Here is a 14,381-nt window from a genome sequence, read left to right as displayed (position 1 = left end):
GAAACACAGTATTTCTTCACAGGGAGTAGCAAGGTAGATTCCTGAGGACACTGGGAAGCCAAAGAATGGAAAGCAGGGTAGGTAATGTCCTGATCAGATTTCTCTTCTTATAATGGTTGTCTCATCTGTCAGAAGTGTGAGCTCCTCGAGGGTAGATACTATCCCTTTTCAGCTCAATGTCTATAACATAGTAGTATCTGATACATACTAGGCACTAAATGATAATTTACTAAAATTGCTATAGTAATGAAAAATAATAATAGCCACGATAAATAATAACACTAAATTAATGTTTTGAATGAATACAAAGTATACTGTGCTAAAATCTTTTTATAGATTAATATTAGGTCATTTTATTTATTTTACAAAAGAGATTTATAAAGCAGTGTAACTTTTTTCCCCATGTTAAAACAAACAGAAGTGGGATAGTTATACAGTTAGCCCAAGGTCACTCAACTGGTCACAGAGCTGAGCTTTGGACCAAGGCTATCTGGTTCCAAATTCTTTGAGTTGAACCAATGCTATGGTGACTCTTGATGGATGGGTAGATGCAAGAAAAGTATTTACAATATTTAAGTCTTGGGATAGGCCAGTTAGAACAGACACTCAACCAGTCAAAATAAGCACTGATCATTAAGTCCTTTATCTGTGTACCCACCACGTATTAGGCCTTGGCTGAATTGTTGAAATCATTTAAAATGATTTGCACTAAAAAGGAATTCAGGGTTCTGCTAACCATGTCCCATTTATGGCAGCTGTGTGCAGGAGGCAATCTGCACATGTCTGTGAGTATAGACCAGTGCTCCTCAGATTGGAATCCTCAGCATGGACAGCACGATTTTCCCATTTATATCCCTGTGGCAGTCTGGGCATCTGCTTTTGCTTCTGTGTCTTGGAAGCTTCTATGTAAATTATGCATCTTTCCCACGGAGTCTCATGTATTTTGTGGCACATTTATCTAGGACTGTGAAAATGTCTCCTCCATTTGTTGAAGTGCTTTCTGGGGAAATACTGTGTTTCTATTAGTCCAGAAGATAACCCAAAAAGGGAGCATATTTTCTTAGGTTCTTGATGAACTCCTGGAAAGAAAGGAACCTTTCCAGATTTTCCCACGGATCTATAAGTTTGTGACGTAAGAAAAAAAAATAAACAGGACAAATAAGGTATGTGCTCTGCTGCTACCCTAGTGGAAAGTTACCCCATCCTCTTCTTCCATATAGCAGGCCTTTGCAAGGTAACGTCCTTTTGACACAGCTTCTTATGTGTTAAGCATGTTTAATAAGCTATTTTTCTTGAAACTTATCAACACACCCTACTTACCACTAATTGTCAAAGTCTATATTAATGGAAAGGCTGAAAGCCATGCTGTGTGTCCACAGCTGCCTGCCAAACATGGTTAATTCTCCACCACTGTGGTAAACATACTGGTAGCAGCTTAAGATCAGTTATCAGAGCAGCCTAGTATCTCCATAAACTATCGAGGAACGTACAAGGGACTCATAAAGTTCTGTCATGTTCCTTTAGTCACTGCCCCTTAAGCTATCATTTTAGGTTAGCAACAGCTCCCAGGATGTTCAGGTTCCCCAGGGAAGGGTTTGGGCTCACTAGGCTTAGTGAATGCAGTTACTCAGCAACCCCTTTCCTATCTGAGTTTTGTGTCTTAGGACTGCTGTGAAACTGGCAAATGACAGCTGAGCAAATGCAGCTGTTAATGATCAATTAACACCACTTTTCCCGTATTCTGGTCCTATGCAAAGGTTAGTCCCACAGTTGATTGGAGTCAAATTGCTCTTAAATGAAAACTGAAATTGCTATTCATCTATGGAACTCCCTTTGGGGGAAGTAAGAGTGAAGAGGGACTGAAAAGGTATTGCCTCTATAGTCTGTTCCTTGGAGCACAAAGGGTTAGGAAGGCACAGCTGTACAGTTCTCCCCTAGGAATTTGTTTTTCTGCTAGGGAAATGTCTCTTACCAGACAGCTTCTGGGCTCCTTATAAAAGCTCTCTTTCTCAAATCTGATAGCTGCTCCATTTCTGAGTTTTCTCCCTATGTGTTTTCTGGCAGAATTGAACCTCTTTGTCAGGGGGCAAGACTGATCCCCCAGCTTTAGTACAGGATCTTTCTGCAAGTAAGTTTCTAAGCTTGAGATAATCTCTCTCTCTCTCTCTCTGATTCTGTTGCCTGGGATGACCTTCTAAAGGGCATGGAGCAGGATCAAATGACCTCATTTTCCAGACCCGAAAATTTTTCTGTGCACAAGGTTAGTATTTTAGTGCATGAAAGACTTTTACAAATACATTAGGCAATCAGGCATTGTATTATATAATCTTCAGATAGTTTATATAACCAACAAGGAACAGTTCAGAGTAATTTGGTGACTGTGAACTCAGTAGTATATATTTTAACAATTCAGTTATTATGTCAATGCAAAACGATTGAGATCATTGTGTTTTCCTGGGAGTCATTGTTACCTTAGTGGTCACGCCTCTTCAATTTCATTAGCAGATGTTTCTTTTGTCTTTTATTAACTACTGCCATTTCCCAGGGCTCTTTCCTCAGACTTCTTTTCCCTTAGATTTATTACTCCAAGATATTAATATTTTCACTGCTCCTGTGACTTTAACCACAAACACCCGTTTCTCAACTTGCAAGCCTTATTATCAGGGCAGGATTCACTTTCCCTGGGATGCATATGTAGGTACATGACTCAATTCTTGTATGCAAAGTCACAGGTGAAAAAGTGAGGATGGTTCTCCAACTAAGGTCCAAGGGCTGCCTCCAAAATGAATATATTTTGTTTTGTTTTATATTGCCTGTCAATTCAAATTGTCCAGTCATTATTTTTTTTTAAGTGAGTGCTCAAAGAGGCTTTCTGTATTGAACATTTTTCTCTTTTCCTCTCCTCAAATGCCTAGAGAAATGCCCTCTTGAACACACCTTCTGGAGCCAATTATTCTCAACTAAGTCTAAGCTTTTGCCTATTAATTCATGGGTCGTAATGAAGGTAACCAAGTTAACTTACACTCAAATATTTTTTTCCCCAGAGTCATGTACAGGCCTTCTGAAAACACCATATCTAATTCTAACTCTATCCATTGCATACAATGGCATTTTGTAAGTATTTAAATATTTCTTCACTAAATACACACTTGAATGAATAAAAGGGGAACACACATACATTAAAAACCAAGTATTGTTTCTGTAGATAAAAATTCTGTGTTAGAAAATTCAGGACAAGAGCCAATATAGAGGAACTTCTTCAACCCTATAGATGCATGGATCTGGGCAAGTGTACACTCATATCTCCAAACAGAGGAGGGAGATCCCCTTCAGCCAATGCTTTCTCAATATCTTTCTGCAAAAATGGAAAATCAAGAAACTTGCTCAGATAATTCTGCTCCAACTATTATTCATGGGCTTCTAATGAGTTCCTGTGTTTGTGATGAGGTTACCTTTAAATCATCTTTCTTCAGATGGAATTTCCCTTAAACACAATCAGTTTCTCAACCACCTCCTGTATAAACAAACTTTTTTTCTATTATCATCCACTGTGGTCTATTGGTATAGATTTAATTGGTTCTTTCCTGGTACTTAGTTTTATTTTTACCAACAGCTATTGAGTATTTATTCAATCAGAAATATTTTACTAGAAAATGTTTAATAGTATCTTATTCTCCTATTTTTTAATGGGCCTCAGGGTTTTTGCTTAGGAAACTGAGAAGTGAAGAAAAGCAGGGCGAATTGCCTGTTTGCCCAGAAATATCCTGTCTGCCCAGGTACATAGAGTTATACAACTGGAAAATATTTTCCATTATTGAATCTATCTCCTCTTTTATGTATGTGCATGTAAATATGTTGAAGCCTAGTTGTAACAGAATGGGAATCTTGCTAAAACCCATATTTTTTCACACAATTTAATGCTTTGTGTCTCCTCCAAGTTCACCCAAGATAAAATCCAAGAAAACAGTGACAGACTATGCAATTCCATCAAAGAACAGGACATGATTCTCTGGTAATCCTAAATTGTATGATACGTAGAAGACAGTAAAAATATTTTTCTTTCCTATTATTACATGACATGATTCTTTCCCTAAGAAAATATGCTTCCCTCAATTATTATTCCATCATCCTTCAACCAGAGCATTTTGCACCCTGCGGTCTTCTTTCTCACTGGCATCCCTGGCCTTGAAACCTCCCATGCTTGGATCTCCATCCCGTTCTGTTGCCTCTATGCCATTGCTATCTCTGGGAATGGCATGATTCTGTTTGTCATCATCACTGAGTCGAGTCTCCATGAACCCATGTACTATTTTCTCTCCATGCTGTCCTTCACGGACCTAGGTCTGTGTCTTTCTACATTGGTCACCATGCTGGGTATTTTCTGGTTCAAGGTTTCAGAAATCAGCTTTGATGCCTGCATTGGCCAAATGTTTTTTATCCATGGCTTCACATTCATGGAGTCTTCCGTACTCCTGGCGATGGCCTTTGACCGCTTCATTGCCATCTGTAACCCATTGAGATATGCCACAATCTTAACCAATTCGCGGATCATCAAAGTGGGCTTTGCAATCGTTATTAGGGGGACAGTGGCTCTAGTGCCTTTACTCTTGCTCCTCAAGCGTCTGTCCTTCTGCCGCAGCCATGTGCTCCACCACTCCTACTGCTTCCACCCTGATGTGATGAAGCTGTCCTGCACAGACACCAGGATCAACAGTGCGTTTGGCCTGTCCATTGTCATCTCTACTGCTGGCTTGGACTCTGTCTTGATCCTCTTCTCCTATGTTCTGATCATCCGCTCTGTGCTCTCTATCGCCTCCCCAGAGGAGCGGAAAAAAGCTTTTGGTACCTGTGTCTCCCACATCAGTGCTGTTGCCATCTTCTATATTCCCATGATCAGCTTGTCACTGGTGCACAGATTTGGGAAGCACGCCCCTCCCCTTGTGCACACGCTCATTGCCAATGTTTATCTGCTCATCCCTCCTGTAATGAATCCCATAATCTACAGTGTGAAGACCAAGCAAATTCGCAAGGCTGTGCTGAAAGTATTTCGTTTTAAGCTAATTTAGGAAAGTTTTGGACTACTTCTTTCTGAAGTCTTCCCTGAACCATGTTTGATCATTCAGTCCTGTGGGTTACTATTATTCTTTGAAAAAGCCTGTCTATACATGATTTCTGTCTATTCTGATGATCCACTATTTACACAGTTCTAGACTGGTTTCTTTGAGGGCAGGGACTATGTCTTGTGTACATCTGACCCTATCATGAATATGGAACTCGGCACGGTATGGGACCATGGTTAAAATATGTCCACAATCATGGGCAAATAAAGTCATAGTTTGGGGTCTAGACAGTCTCACTGCCTCCAGAGTATGTAGCTATCCAACATATGTCTCATACAATATAGGTCAGTAGGAAATGTCTAGGTTCAGCAATTCTTAGGGTTTATTAGTAATGATTATTATTCCTCAAACTAGATTATTGATGGCTGAAGCATATGAATAAGCACAATAAACAAGAAGAAATGTGAATGAAAAGAGTACTTATAAATTCTTAAAAGAGTCCTTGGGTCCCTTTGTCAAATGCATTGATATTTTAATTATATAAGACCTAGTTATTTGTCTTCTAAAAATGTGTCCAAAGAGGTAAAATGGGCAAGAATGTAGAGATGTATTGTGATGTTCAACACACCTTTATACATCACAATGATAATTTGGAAACTGCTTGAACAATTACTTTAGAGTATTGATTAAATAAAATATGAAATAAAAGGCAATAAATTTAATACTGACACAGATGTAAATGATGTATTGTTAAAAGAAAAGATAGATTACTATACAGAGTACTTATCGCTGTGTATGTATTTCATGTGAATATACATATATGCACATATACATGAAAAAGGTATGTATAGACACATCCCAAATGTTAAAAGTGCTTATCTGTGAATAGTTGGATATTGCTTTGTTTATATAAATATTTTATAAATTCTCAATAAGCAAGTTTTTAAAATACTTCTCAGACAATGATGTAATCAGTTTGCACTTAACACCTCCCCCAAATAAACACAAGGTTTTTTTTGCTCTTCATCTTCCACTGGGTCTTTATTCCTGTGAGTCTTCACAAATCTGGCTTCACACAGTCTGCTGGATACACCAATAGTATGACATCCACTTTCCATTTGCATCCATCACTATTCTCAATGTTCCAGCGCCAGTGCATCAGAACCACTTGATATTCTTTTTAAAGTGCAGATTCCTTAACTATACTGAAGAATTACTTAATCAGAAATCATTGAGATGGAGTCCACAAATTTGCACTTTAATCAGACATCTACAGTTTATCATGCATGCTAGAGTAACACTCTCCTGGGGTCTATCCACTTCTGGTGATAATATCCACTTCTGAAAAACACCATTAATGTCTTGCCTCTAGATATTTCATTACTTTGCTCTCTCTGACTGAAATATCCCTCCCCTTTCTTTCCCTGCTTGTTCCTTTTTCCTTTATTCTTTCAGGTGCCATTAATGAATCTTTGTATTATAGGTAGTTATGTCTCTCTTTCCCTCCTGACCTGAAACTCTTTGAAAGCATCTATTATACTCTGGGGATTAATATATCTGCCCAGACCCAAACACAGTGCTTTATTTATAATCGTTACTTAATATATGCTTATTTAATTAAATTTATTTCTACATAACTTTACATATATTCTTATATATTTCAAGCATCTTCATTTTGGCAAACAGTGCAGAAGGTACTAGGGATAAAACTATGACCAATGAAGACACAGACTCCACTCTTGAGGGATTTACACTCTGACTCAACATATATAAATTGAAACAATATTTTAAAAAAGTTGTTTCTTATGAATAATCTACTGTGTACAAAACATTATACCAGATACAAGAGGAGTTATAGATGGTAGTCTCTCTCTTTCTTAGGAAGAGCCTGAACTAATGGATAAATAATAAGCCTAGAAAATACTTAGCCAGATAAGAAAAATACAGGTCTTAGTAATTTACTGTTTAATAGAGAATTATATAATAGCATTCATTTCTAAGTAATAGAAGCATAAATATAAATGATTTAGATTCATGGATGGTCAGGAAAAGTTTTAAAAAAGAAGAATTTTGAAGATGGGCAACCACATTTTGGGGCATGTTTTAAAATAAATGTACTAGAGAATGTTCTTGTGAAAGCAACAATTTGCACTCATGCTACAATTAAGCGTCAATTACAGATAATTTTGTATGGTATGGTTACATGTACATTAATAAAATCCACTTTAAAGTATGTTTCTTTTCTTTTGTATAAAGTAATGCTATTTAGATATAATTTTCTAAGTACAAATATTTTTCTTTTAATTTTACAGGTTATACTTTTCACTTTTCCTACTAGCTGTGTTATGCTTTGAATTCAACATCATCTGATACAGAGATGTATATATCTTGCTTTTATTTATAGACCTTCTCAAGCAATGCTTGTTTAAGACTATTTTAAGAAATGCTGAAAATAATAATATTGGTTCATTTGAAGTATAATTTGGAAGAGTAGGTAGTGAGGTATTCTGCCAAGAATGAATTCATTGAGGTTCCCTTTGAGGTTTTCTGAACTGATATTTCTGTTTTGCTGATACATTGTGACTTAGAGGGAAATGTGATTTTTGCACCATTCAGGTTGATATTGACATCAAGCAGGGAACTGCAATATATTAGGAATTGTCCAATAAGGTGCTTGACTCCCTCAGTTGCCTCACATGGAGCTGTAGATATGCATTTTCCTAGGAATGGGGGAAGATTAAATTCCATGCTGAGAATGGATGTTTTATGTTACTCAGATTCAAATGCCTTAGAATGCCTAAACGATCCTCCATAGCATTCATCCTGCCTTTCTGCTTGGCTTCACCTCTTGCTGCCCTCTCCCCCACTGGCTGAATGTGTTGTTAGTCATCTGCTGTTCTCTCTGTGTTCTCTACTTCCTTGTCTCCTGGCAGACCTGGGCCCGGACTTTCCTGCAGGGTAAATACATGCTCTTGTATGCTGTCATTGTAAATACGCCCTGTTTAATCACTGAGTTTTATGTCTGTTTTCTCACTGGGTTGTGAGCCCTGGAGGGAAGAGACTGTTCTATCCTCTAGACTACAGTACAAAGACCTGGGATATGATAGATACTTAAAGTGTTTTATGAAAGGATAAATAAAGTTTTTTTTTTTTTTTTGGTTGGGGAGGGCAGAAGCAGAGATGTTTCTAATATATGTATAAAATTCACCCAAATGATGTTGGAGGAAGATAAATTCATCAGTTGTGCATGAAAGTAGTGTAAGGATGAAGGGTGAGCTGGTGTTTTTCTGGGGGGTGTGGGTATTTTTACTCACAAATTTACTTTTAACAAAATTTTATCAGAACATAAGATTAAAGAGCTGTCACACCGGTGCCCGCATGGAAACTATCAAAGTAAGTGTGATGGAGTAGAAGTAGATGGAAGCTGTGGAGTAGAACGAACCCTCGGGGACCTTCGCACTCTGAGGAACACGCAACTCTCCCAGGAGTTTCTGATTAGGAGATTCACGTGGCCTGCGAGGTGGCTCTTACATAGGCCACCTATCCCCTAGTAGAGCACCTCCACAGCTCCTCGGCCCCTTCCTGGAAAACAGGACGGGGAAGAACACATCTCTGTACTTTGTAAGTAAAAGTGCTGCGTTCAGGGGAAACATTAGGCCTTTCACACACTGGTTTCCTTTAAGAATGAGGAAGGTTTTATTTATTGCAAAAAGCTCTCATGGGTACCTAAGAAAAATGGTAGAAATATCTTTCCTAAAGTCTGTGTTTTCTGGGGACATTTTATGCTGAGGAGGTTCAGCTGGTCTATGAGCCATTTGTCTTGCTGCTTAGAGCAGGTTGCTAACATGCCCATGCAATTGAGAGTTTTCTGGTTAATCGTGTCATATTGCGAAACTGCCACCTAAGGCCAGTTGCCTCTACCATATCACCCCCCATTGCCACCATCATCCTCATCCTAATTTACTATTATCAAAGGCCTCCCCTGTCCCATGACTAGTCAGCATATCAGATGCTTTACTATGTTATCTCTCTCAATCCTTACAAATTAATGCCGTTGATGAGCTACAAGTTTCACTACAATGATATCTGGTATAAAGTGCTTATTTGTAGAACTCCAGCTAGTTGATGGCAGAGACAGTATTTGAGCCTAGGGTTTGCCTGGCCCTATAACCATATAACTGACTCTGTAATTAGAGAAGAGAGACAATGCAAGGTAGTCCAGCACAGAACCTGCAGCATGCTTTCTTACTGGGACTGGAGTATTAATGTCATCTAAGAAGGAAAGAATTACCGTCACCAAATGAGAGGACACACAAAAGTTAATCCTCCAATACTAAGGCAGAGTCTTTCATCAAAAACAAATAAACCCATTAATCAGTTTGTGGGAATGTGGGCAAGTTCAGCGAGATTTCTCCAGTAGCCACACGTGTAATTTCAGGCAACACAGCATAATTTAAACAAACAAAACTAGAATGCATTATCATAGCTCACAGTAACCTCAAACTCCTGTGCTCAAGCGATCCTCCTGCCTCAGCCTCCCGAGTAATTGGGTCTACAGGCTCATGCCATCATGCCCAGCTAAGTTTTCTGTTTTTAGTAGAGATAGGGTGTGGCTCTTGCTCAAGCTGGTCTTGAACTCCTAAGCTCAAGCTATCCTCCCACCTTGGCCTCCCAGAGTGCTAGGATTACAGGTGTGAGCAACCGTGCCTGGCCAAAACTAGAAATTATTGAGATCTTTCATGTTCAGAATCTTTGGTCAGTTTACAACTCTCAAATAGAATTTATGTCAACAAGTATATATTGTCTGCAGACACTTTTCGGAATGGAGTTCAAGGTATTGGGAATATAATGATGAATAAGCAATGATCCACCTGCTAGTGGCTTAATTTGGTTGAAGAGGCACATTTTCAAATAACTAATGATCATACAATGGAATAACCACTATTCTAGATGTGTAAATATAAACTGTTATAACTCCAGATGAAGAAGTAATTTCCCCTGACTTAGAGGAGGTGATGTCACTGAATGCTTCCTGAAATAAATAAATTCATTTCAAACTTATAAATGGTTCAATGGATCAAATAATGAGTTTCAAGAATTTTATCTTATTCAAAGAAGAGAGGACTGCATGAATTAAGCAAGCACATTAGTGTGAAAGCATGTGCTATATTTGGTAATTTGGTGAAGTAGGGAAAAGCCCAGGCGGATTATATCAAAAGGTTCCTGGGGGTAGGGAAGATGGTCACTGACGGAACTGGAGGATAACAACGAATAATCACGAGACATTGGAGAAGTTGAACCTGTGAAGGTTTAGAGAGGAAATAGCCTTGACAGCTGGGGTAGGCAGAATTCTAAAAGGGCTCTGAAGATTCCTAGCCATGCCGGTGCACTTACTAGTCCTGTAATAAAACCCAGCCCTTGGGTGTGAGTAGGGCCTGTGAATGTGATGGTGTATCACTCCTGTGATTATATCACATTATATGGCAAAAAAGTTTTACAGCTTTAAATAAGGTCCCTGATTAATTGACTTTGAGTTAATCAAGAGGAAGATTATACTGGGTGAGCCCAATCTAATCACATGAGCCTTTAAGAGAGACAAAAAGCAATAGAGAGGTTCTCCTGCTGGATTTGAAGAAGTAAGATTTGTGTTGTGAGGGGACCACATAGCCTCTAGGAGGTAAGGGTGGCCCCCAGGCCCCAGCAAGCAAGAAATCAGAGACCTCAGTCCTACAGTCCAAGGAAATTAATTACTACAATAATCTGAATGAGCTTGGAAGAGGACCCTGAACTCCAGATGAGGACACAGTCCTGGCTGAAACTTCACTTTCAATTTGTGAGATCCTGAGCAGAGGACCTAGTTTTGCTGTGCTCAGACATCTGAATTATAGAATTGTGAGATAATAAATGTGTTTTTAAGTGACTGAATTTTTGTTAAATTTTTTAAAGCAGCTATGGATAACTAATGCAACAGAATATGTTTTTGGCAAAAACAGAAACTCGGAATGAACTATAGGTGTGAACCATTAAAGAGGGAAATGGGGATAGACAATTATATGAGTTATTGGTAAAGGAAAAGACGTACATGTACCAGGGAGGCGGGGTAAGAAGGTTTTTTGTTTTTAAATTATGTTTAGGTTTAGCAAGAAATCGGCATATTTGTAAAGATTGTAGTAAGGGTATAAATTCCTTACCCTTTTGAAAGTAGCAAGTAATTCCATACTTGATCCCTGTTATCTATTAAACACTACCTTTGCATATTTTGTATCTCATGCTTTAGTGGCATTGGTAGAATGTCTGAAACTCCATTGCCTTTGGATATGCTTAAAATTTCTTTCATGATGATTTTCACCTATCAACTTCTGCACAAGAATTCTTTACTTACTCAAAGAATCCTTTGACACATCTACCACAAATTTCTAGTATATACAACCTTTGTATTTTAAACACAGTCCCATTATTGTATAATATATGTCATACCACATTTTGCTTATTTGCTTACACGTGTTTTCCAAACCACCCTGCTCTTTCCTAAGGATCCTCAAGGGCAGGTGTAATATCTAACTTGCTTCTGTATCCCTGTAGTCTAGATTGCAGCTTGCACTCAGTCATGTTTGTTGTCAAACTAAACTAATATCCAAAACTGACTGGGAGGCTAGGTAGTAGGGTGGTCTGGAAAGGAGCAAGAGCTTTAATCTTCAATCAGGAAAGATGAAGAAAACACGAGAAAAACATAGTTGTGGAGGAAGAAGAGACTAAACGAGGAAGAGATATTAACCATGGACATTACCTAAGTCAGAATTAGAAAATATACCCTATGCCATTCTATAACTTGAGAGTAAAAAGAAAAAAAAAAGGAAATACACCCATGCTTTTCTTTTTCTCTTGGCTTCCAAGAAAGAGACAAGTAGATAAGTGGGGAGGGGTGAGAATAACTATAGAAAAAAAAACCACAAAAAAAACAGTGAGAATTTTTTAACTTTAAATTTTCTTTAAGTGATAATAACTAATATTTGGTGAGCTTTTACCATAGTGAGCTACTCTGCTGATACTTTCACATACATTAACTAGTTTAATTCTCAGAACAATACTATGGGGTATGCACATCATTATTACTTTAGATATGGGAAAACTGAGACATATACAGATTAGTATTAATAATTTGTCACCAGCTGATAAAAGCCCAGAACATTTAACCCAGTCAAATGTTATCCTATATTCTGGGATGCAGAATAAAAATTCATAACACCAAACTATCCATAATACTTACATTGGAGACCCTCTATATTCAAATAATTCTGTTTATACACAATATTCTCAATTGCTCATACTTGTTATGTGGGATGAAAATTAGGTACAGTTCAAGTTTTGATATTGCAAGTAGACTATAAGATTATCCAGGGAATTATTATAACTACTAATGGATAGTAGGAGATCAACAAGCGTTAGCTATTTATTGGAAATGTTGAATCTGATTCTGATTCCAAGGCAGTATCCAGAAGATGAACAGAGGATTTTTTGGATGGGCCTCTGGAAGCTAAAGTAGTTCCATTGCTGTATCAGAATTACTGTATACCCTGTTTACTAATTTTCTAAACTTTCACACAACCCTTTGTCCAAAGCATTTCAACAAATATTTACTGACTGCCTACTGCTGGGAGTCAGGAGGTGCTGGGCTAGAGCTCCAGCCCCATTGCTTATCAGACATGCAAACCTAAACAGAATGCTGGTCCCTTTGTTTCGTACAAATTCTATATGCTCAGGTAATCGTTTATTTCCTATTTTCTGCTTCTTTATTTGACGTTGTTTTAGTTGTTCTTTTTTTCTTAACCAATCTTCATGAGCTTTTTATACAATATAGTTACTGTCTTTTACAAATGTTTACCTAGTGAAATAACTTCAGGTTGAATGCATAATAAATAAATATTATAATAAATACAGTTTATCATTGCTAGACCCTCAGCTTAAGATTCTGCCATTTGAGTTCAAAATGCTAACGTTGCAGAATATGACATCATCTTCCATCATTTTCCTGCTAACTGGTGTTCCTGGGCTGGAAGCCTTCCACACCTGGATCTCCATCCCCTTCTGCTTCCTCTATGCAACTGCCCTCTCGGGAAACAGCCTGATTCTCTTTGCCATCGTCACTCAGCCCAGCCTCCACCAGCCCATGTACTATTTCCTCTCCATGCTGTCCACCACCGACCTCGGCCTGTCCATATCCACCATGGTCACTATGCTGGGTATATTCTGGTTCAATGCCAGGGAGATCAGTTTTAATGCCTGCTTGTCGCAGATGTTTTTCATTCAACTTTTCACTGTCATGGAATCCTCAGTGCTGTTGGCCATGGCTTTTGATCGTTTTGTGGCTATCTCTAATCCTCTTAGATATGCTTCTGTCTTGACTGACCTTAAGATAGCACAGATTGGAGTGGCAATCATCACCAGGGGGACAGTAACACTGACACCAATGGTAGCACTTCTTAAGAGACTGTCCTACTGCCGCAGCCACGTGCTCCACCACTCCTACTGCTTCCACCCTGATGTGATGAAGCTGTCCTGCACGGACACCAGGATCAACAGCGCAGTGGGGCTGACTGCCCTGATCACCACTGCTGGGGTAGACTTGATCTTTATTGTCCTTTCTTATGTGTTGATCATTAAGACGGTCCTCTGCATTGCATCCCCAGGAGAGAGGAAGAAAGCCTTCAGCACATGCATCTCCCATATTGGCGCTGTTGCTGTATTCTATATTCCCTTGATCAGTCTGTCCTTTGTTCACAGATTTGGGAAACGGGCCCCACCCTATGTACACACTCTGATTGCCAATGCCTACCTGCTGATCCCTCCTGTAATGAACCCCATCATCTACAGTGTGAAGACCAAACAGATACGCAAGGCTGTGCTGCAAGTTCTCCATTTCAGCACAACAAAGATCTAGATAGATGCTCTTTTTGATTTTTTCTAGGCTTTGCCATTCACAGAGGTTAGACTCATGATTATGTTTAAAGTTTCCCAAAAGATAACTTTAGTTCTATGTAAGAAGACTGTGGCTAAGTGAGATTAATATGAGCTGGAGATTCTGAAGAATATCACTATTTTCATTAGACAATCATAGTGATAATAAGAGCATTTCTTCATTTACGATGAAGGATTTTCGATGATCTAGATGACCAATGACCCACCTTCATTTGTAAATGTGGAATTATTTCTTTTTTAAGTGGAAAAAGAGAAGGTGTCTACTTGTTGATTTAATTTCTTCTTTACAGAGAGAAATTGCATCACCCTGCTCACAAATGGTAGTACCCAGAGTTACTTAATTCT

General features: G+C 38.5%; 2 protein-coding genes across 2 annotated transcripts; both read left to right on the top strand.

Annotated features, from left to right (window-relative positions):
- Positions 1 to 4,100: 4,100 nt before the first annotated feature.
- On the top strand, positions 4,101 to 5,066 carry LOC105883382 (olfactory receptor OR51C1-like). The gene has a single exon (XM_012786447.2). It carries the CDS (start codon positions 4,101 to 4,103, stop codon positions 5,064 to 5,066), a length of 966 nt encoding a protein of 321 aa, XP_012641901.1.
- Positions 5,067 to 13,047: 7,981 nt separating this feature from the next.
- LOC105883381 (olfactory receptor OR51C1-like) lies at positions 13,048 to 13,998 on the top strand. The gene has a single exon (XM_012786445.1). The coding sequence runs from the start codon at positions 13,048 to 13,050 to the stop codon at positions 13,996 to 13,998; it is 951 nt and encodes a 316-aa protein (XP_012641899.1).
- Positions 13,999 to 14,381: the final 383 nt, after the last annotated feature.

Source organism: Microcebus murinus, chromosome 4 (genome assembly GCF_040939455.1).
Source record: "Microcebus murinus isolate Inina chromosome 4, M.murinus_Inina_mat1.0, whole genome shotgun sequence".
Taxonomy (NCBI): domain Eukaryota; kingdom Metazoa; phylum Chordata; class Mammalia; order Primates; family Cheirogaleidae; genus Microcebus; species Microcebus murinus.
This window is presented reverse-complemented; position numbering and strand designations above follow the sequence as displayed.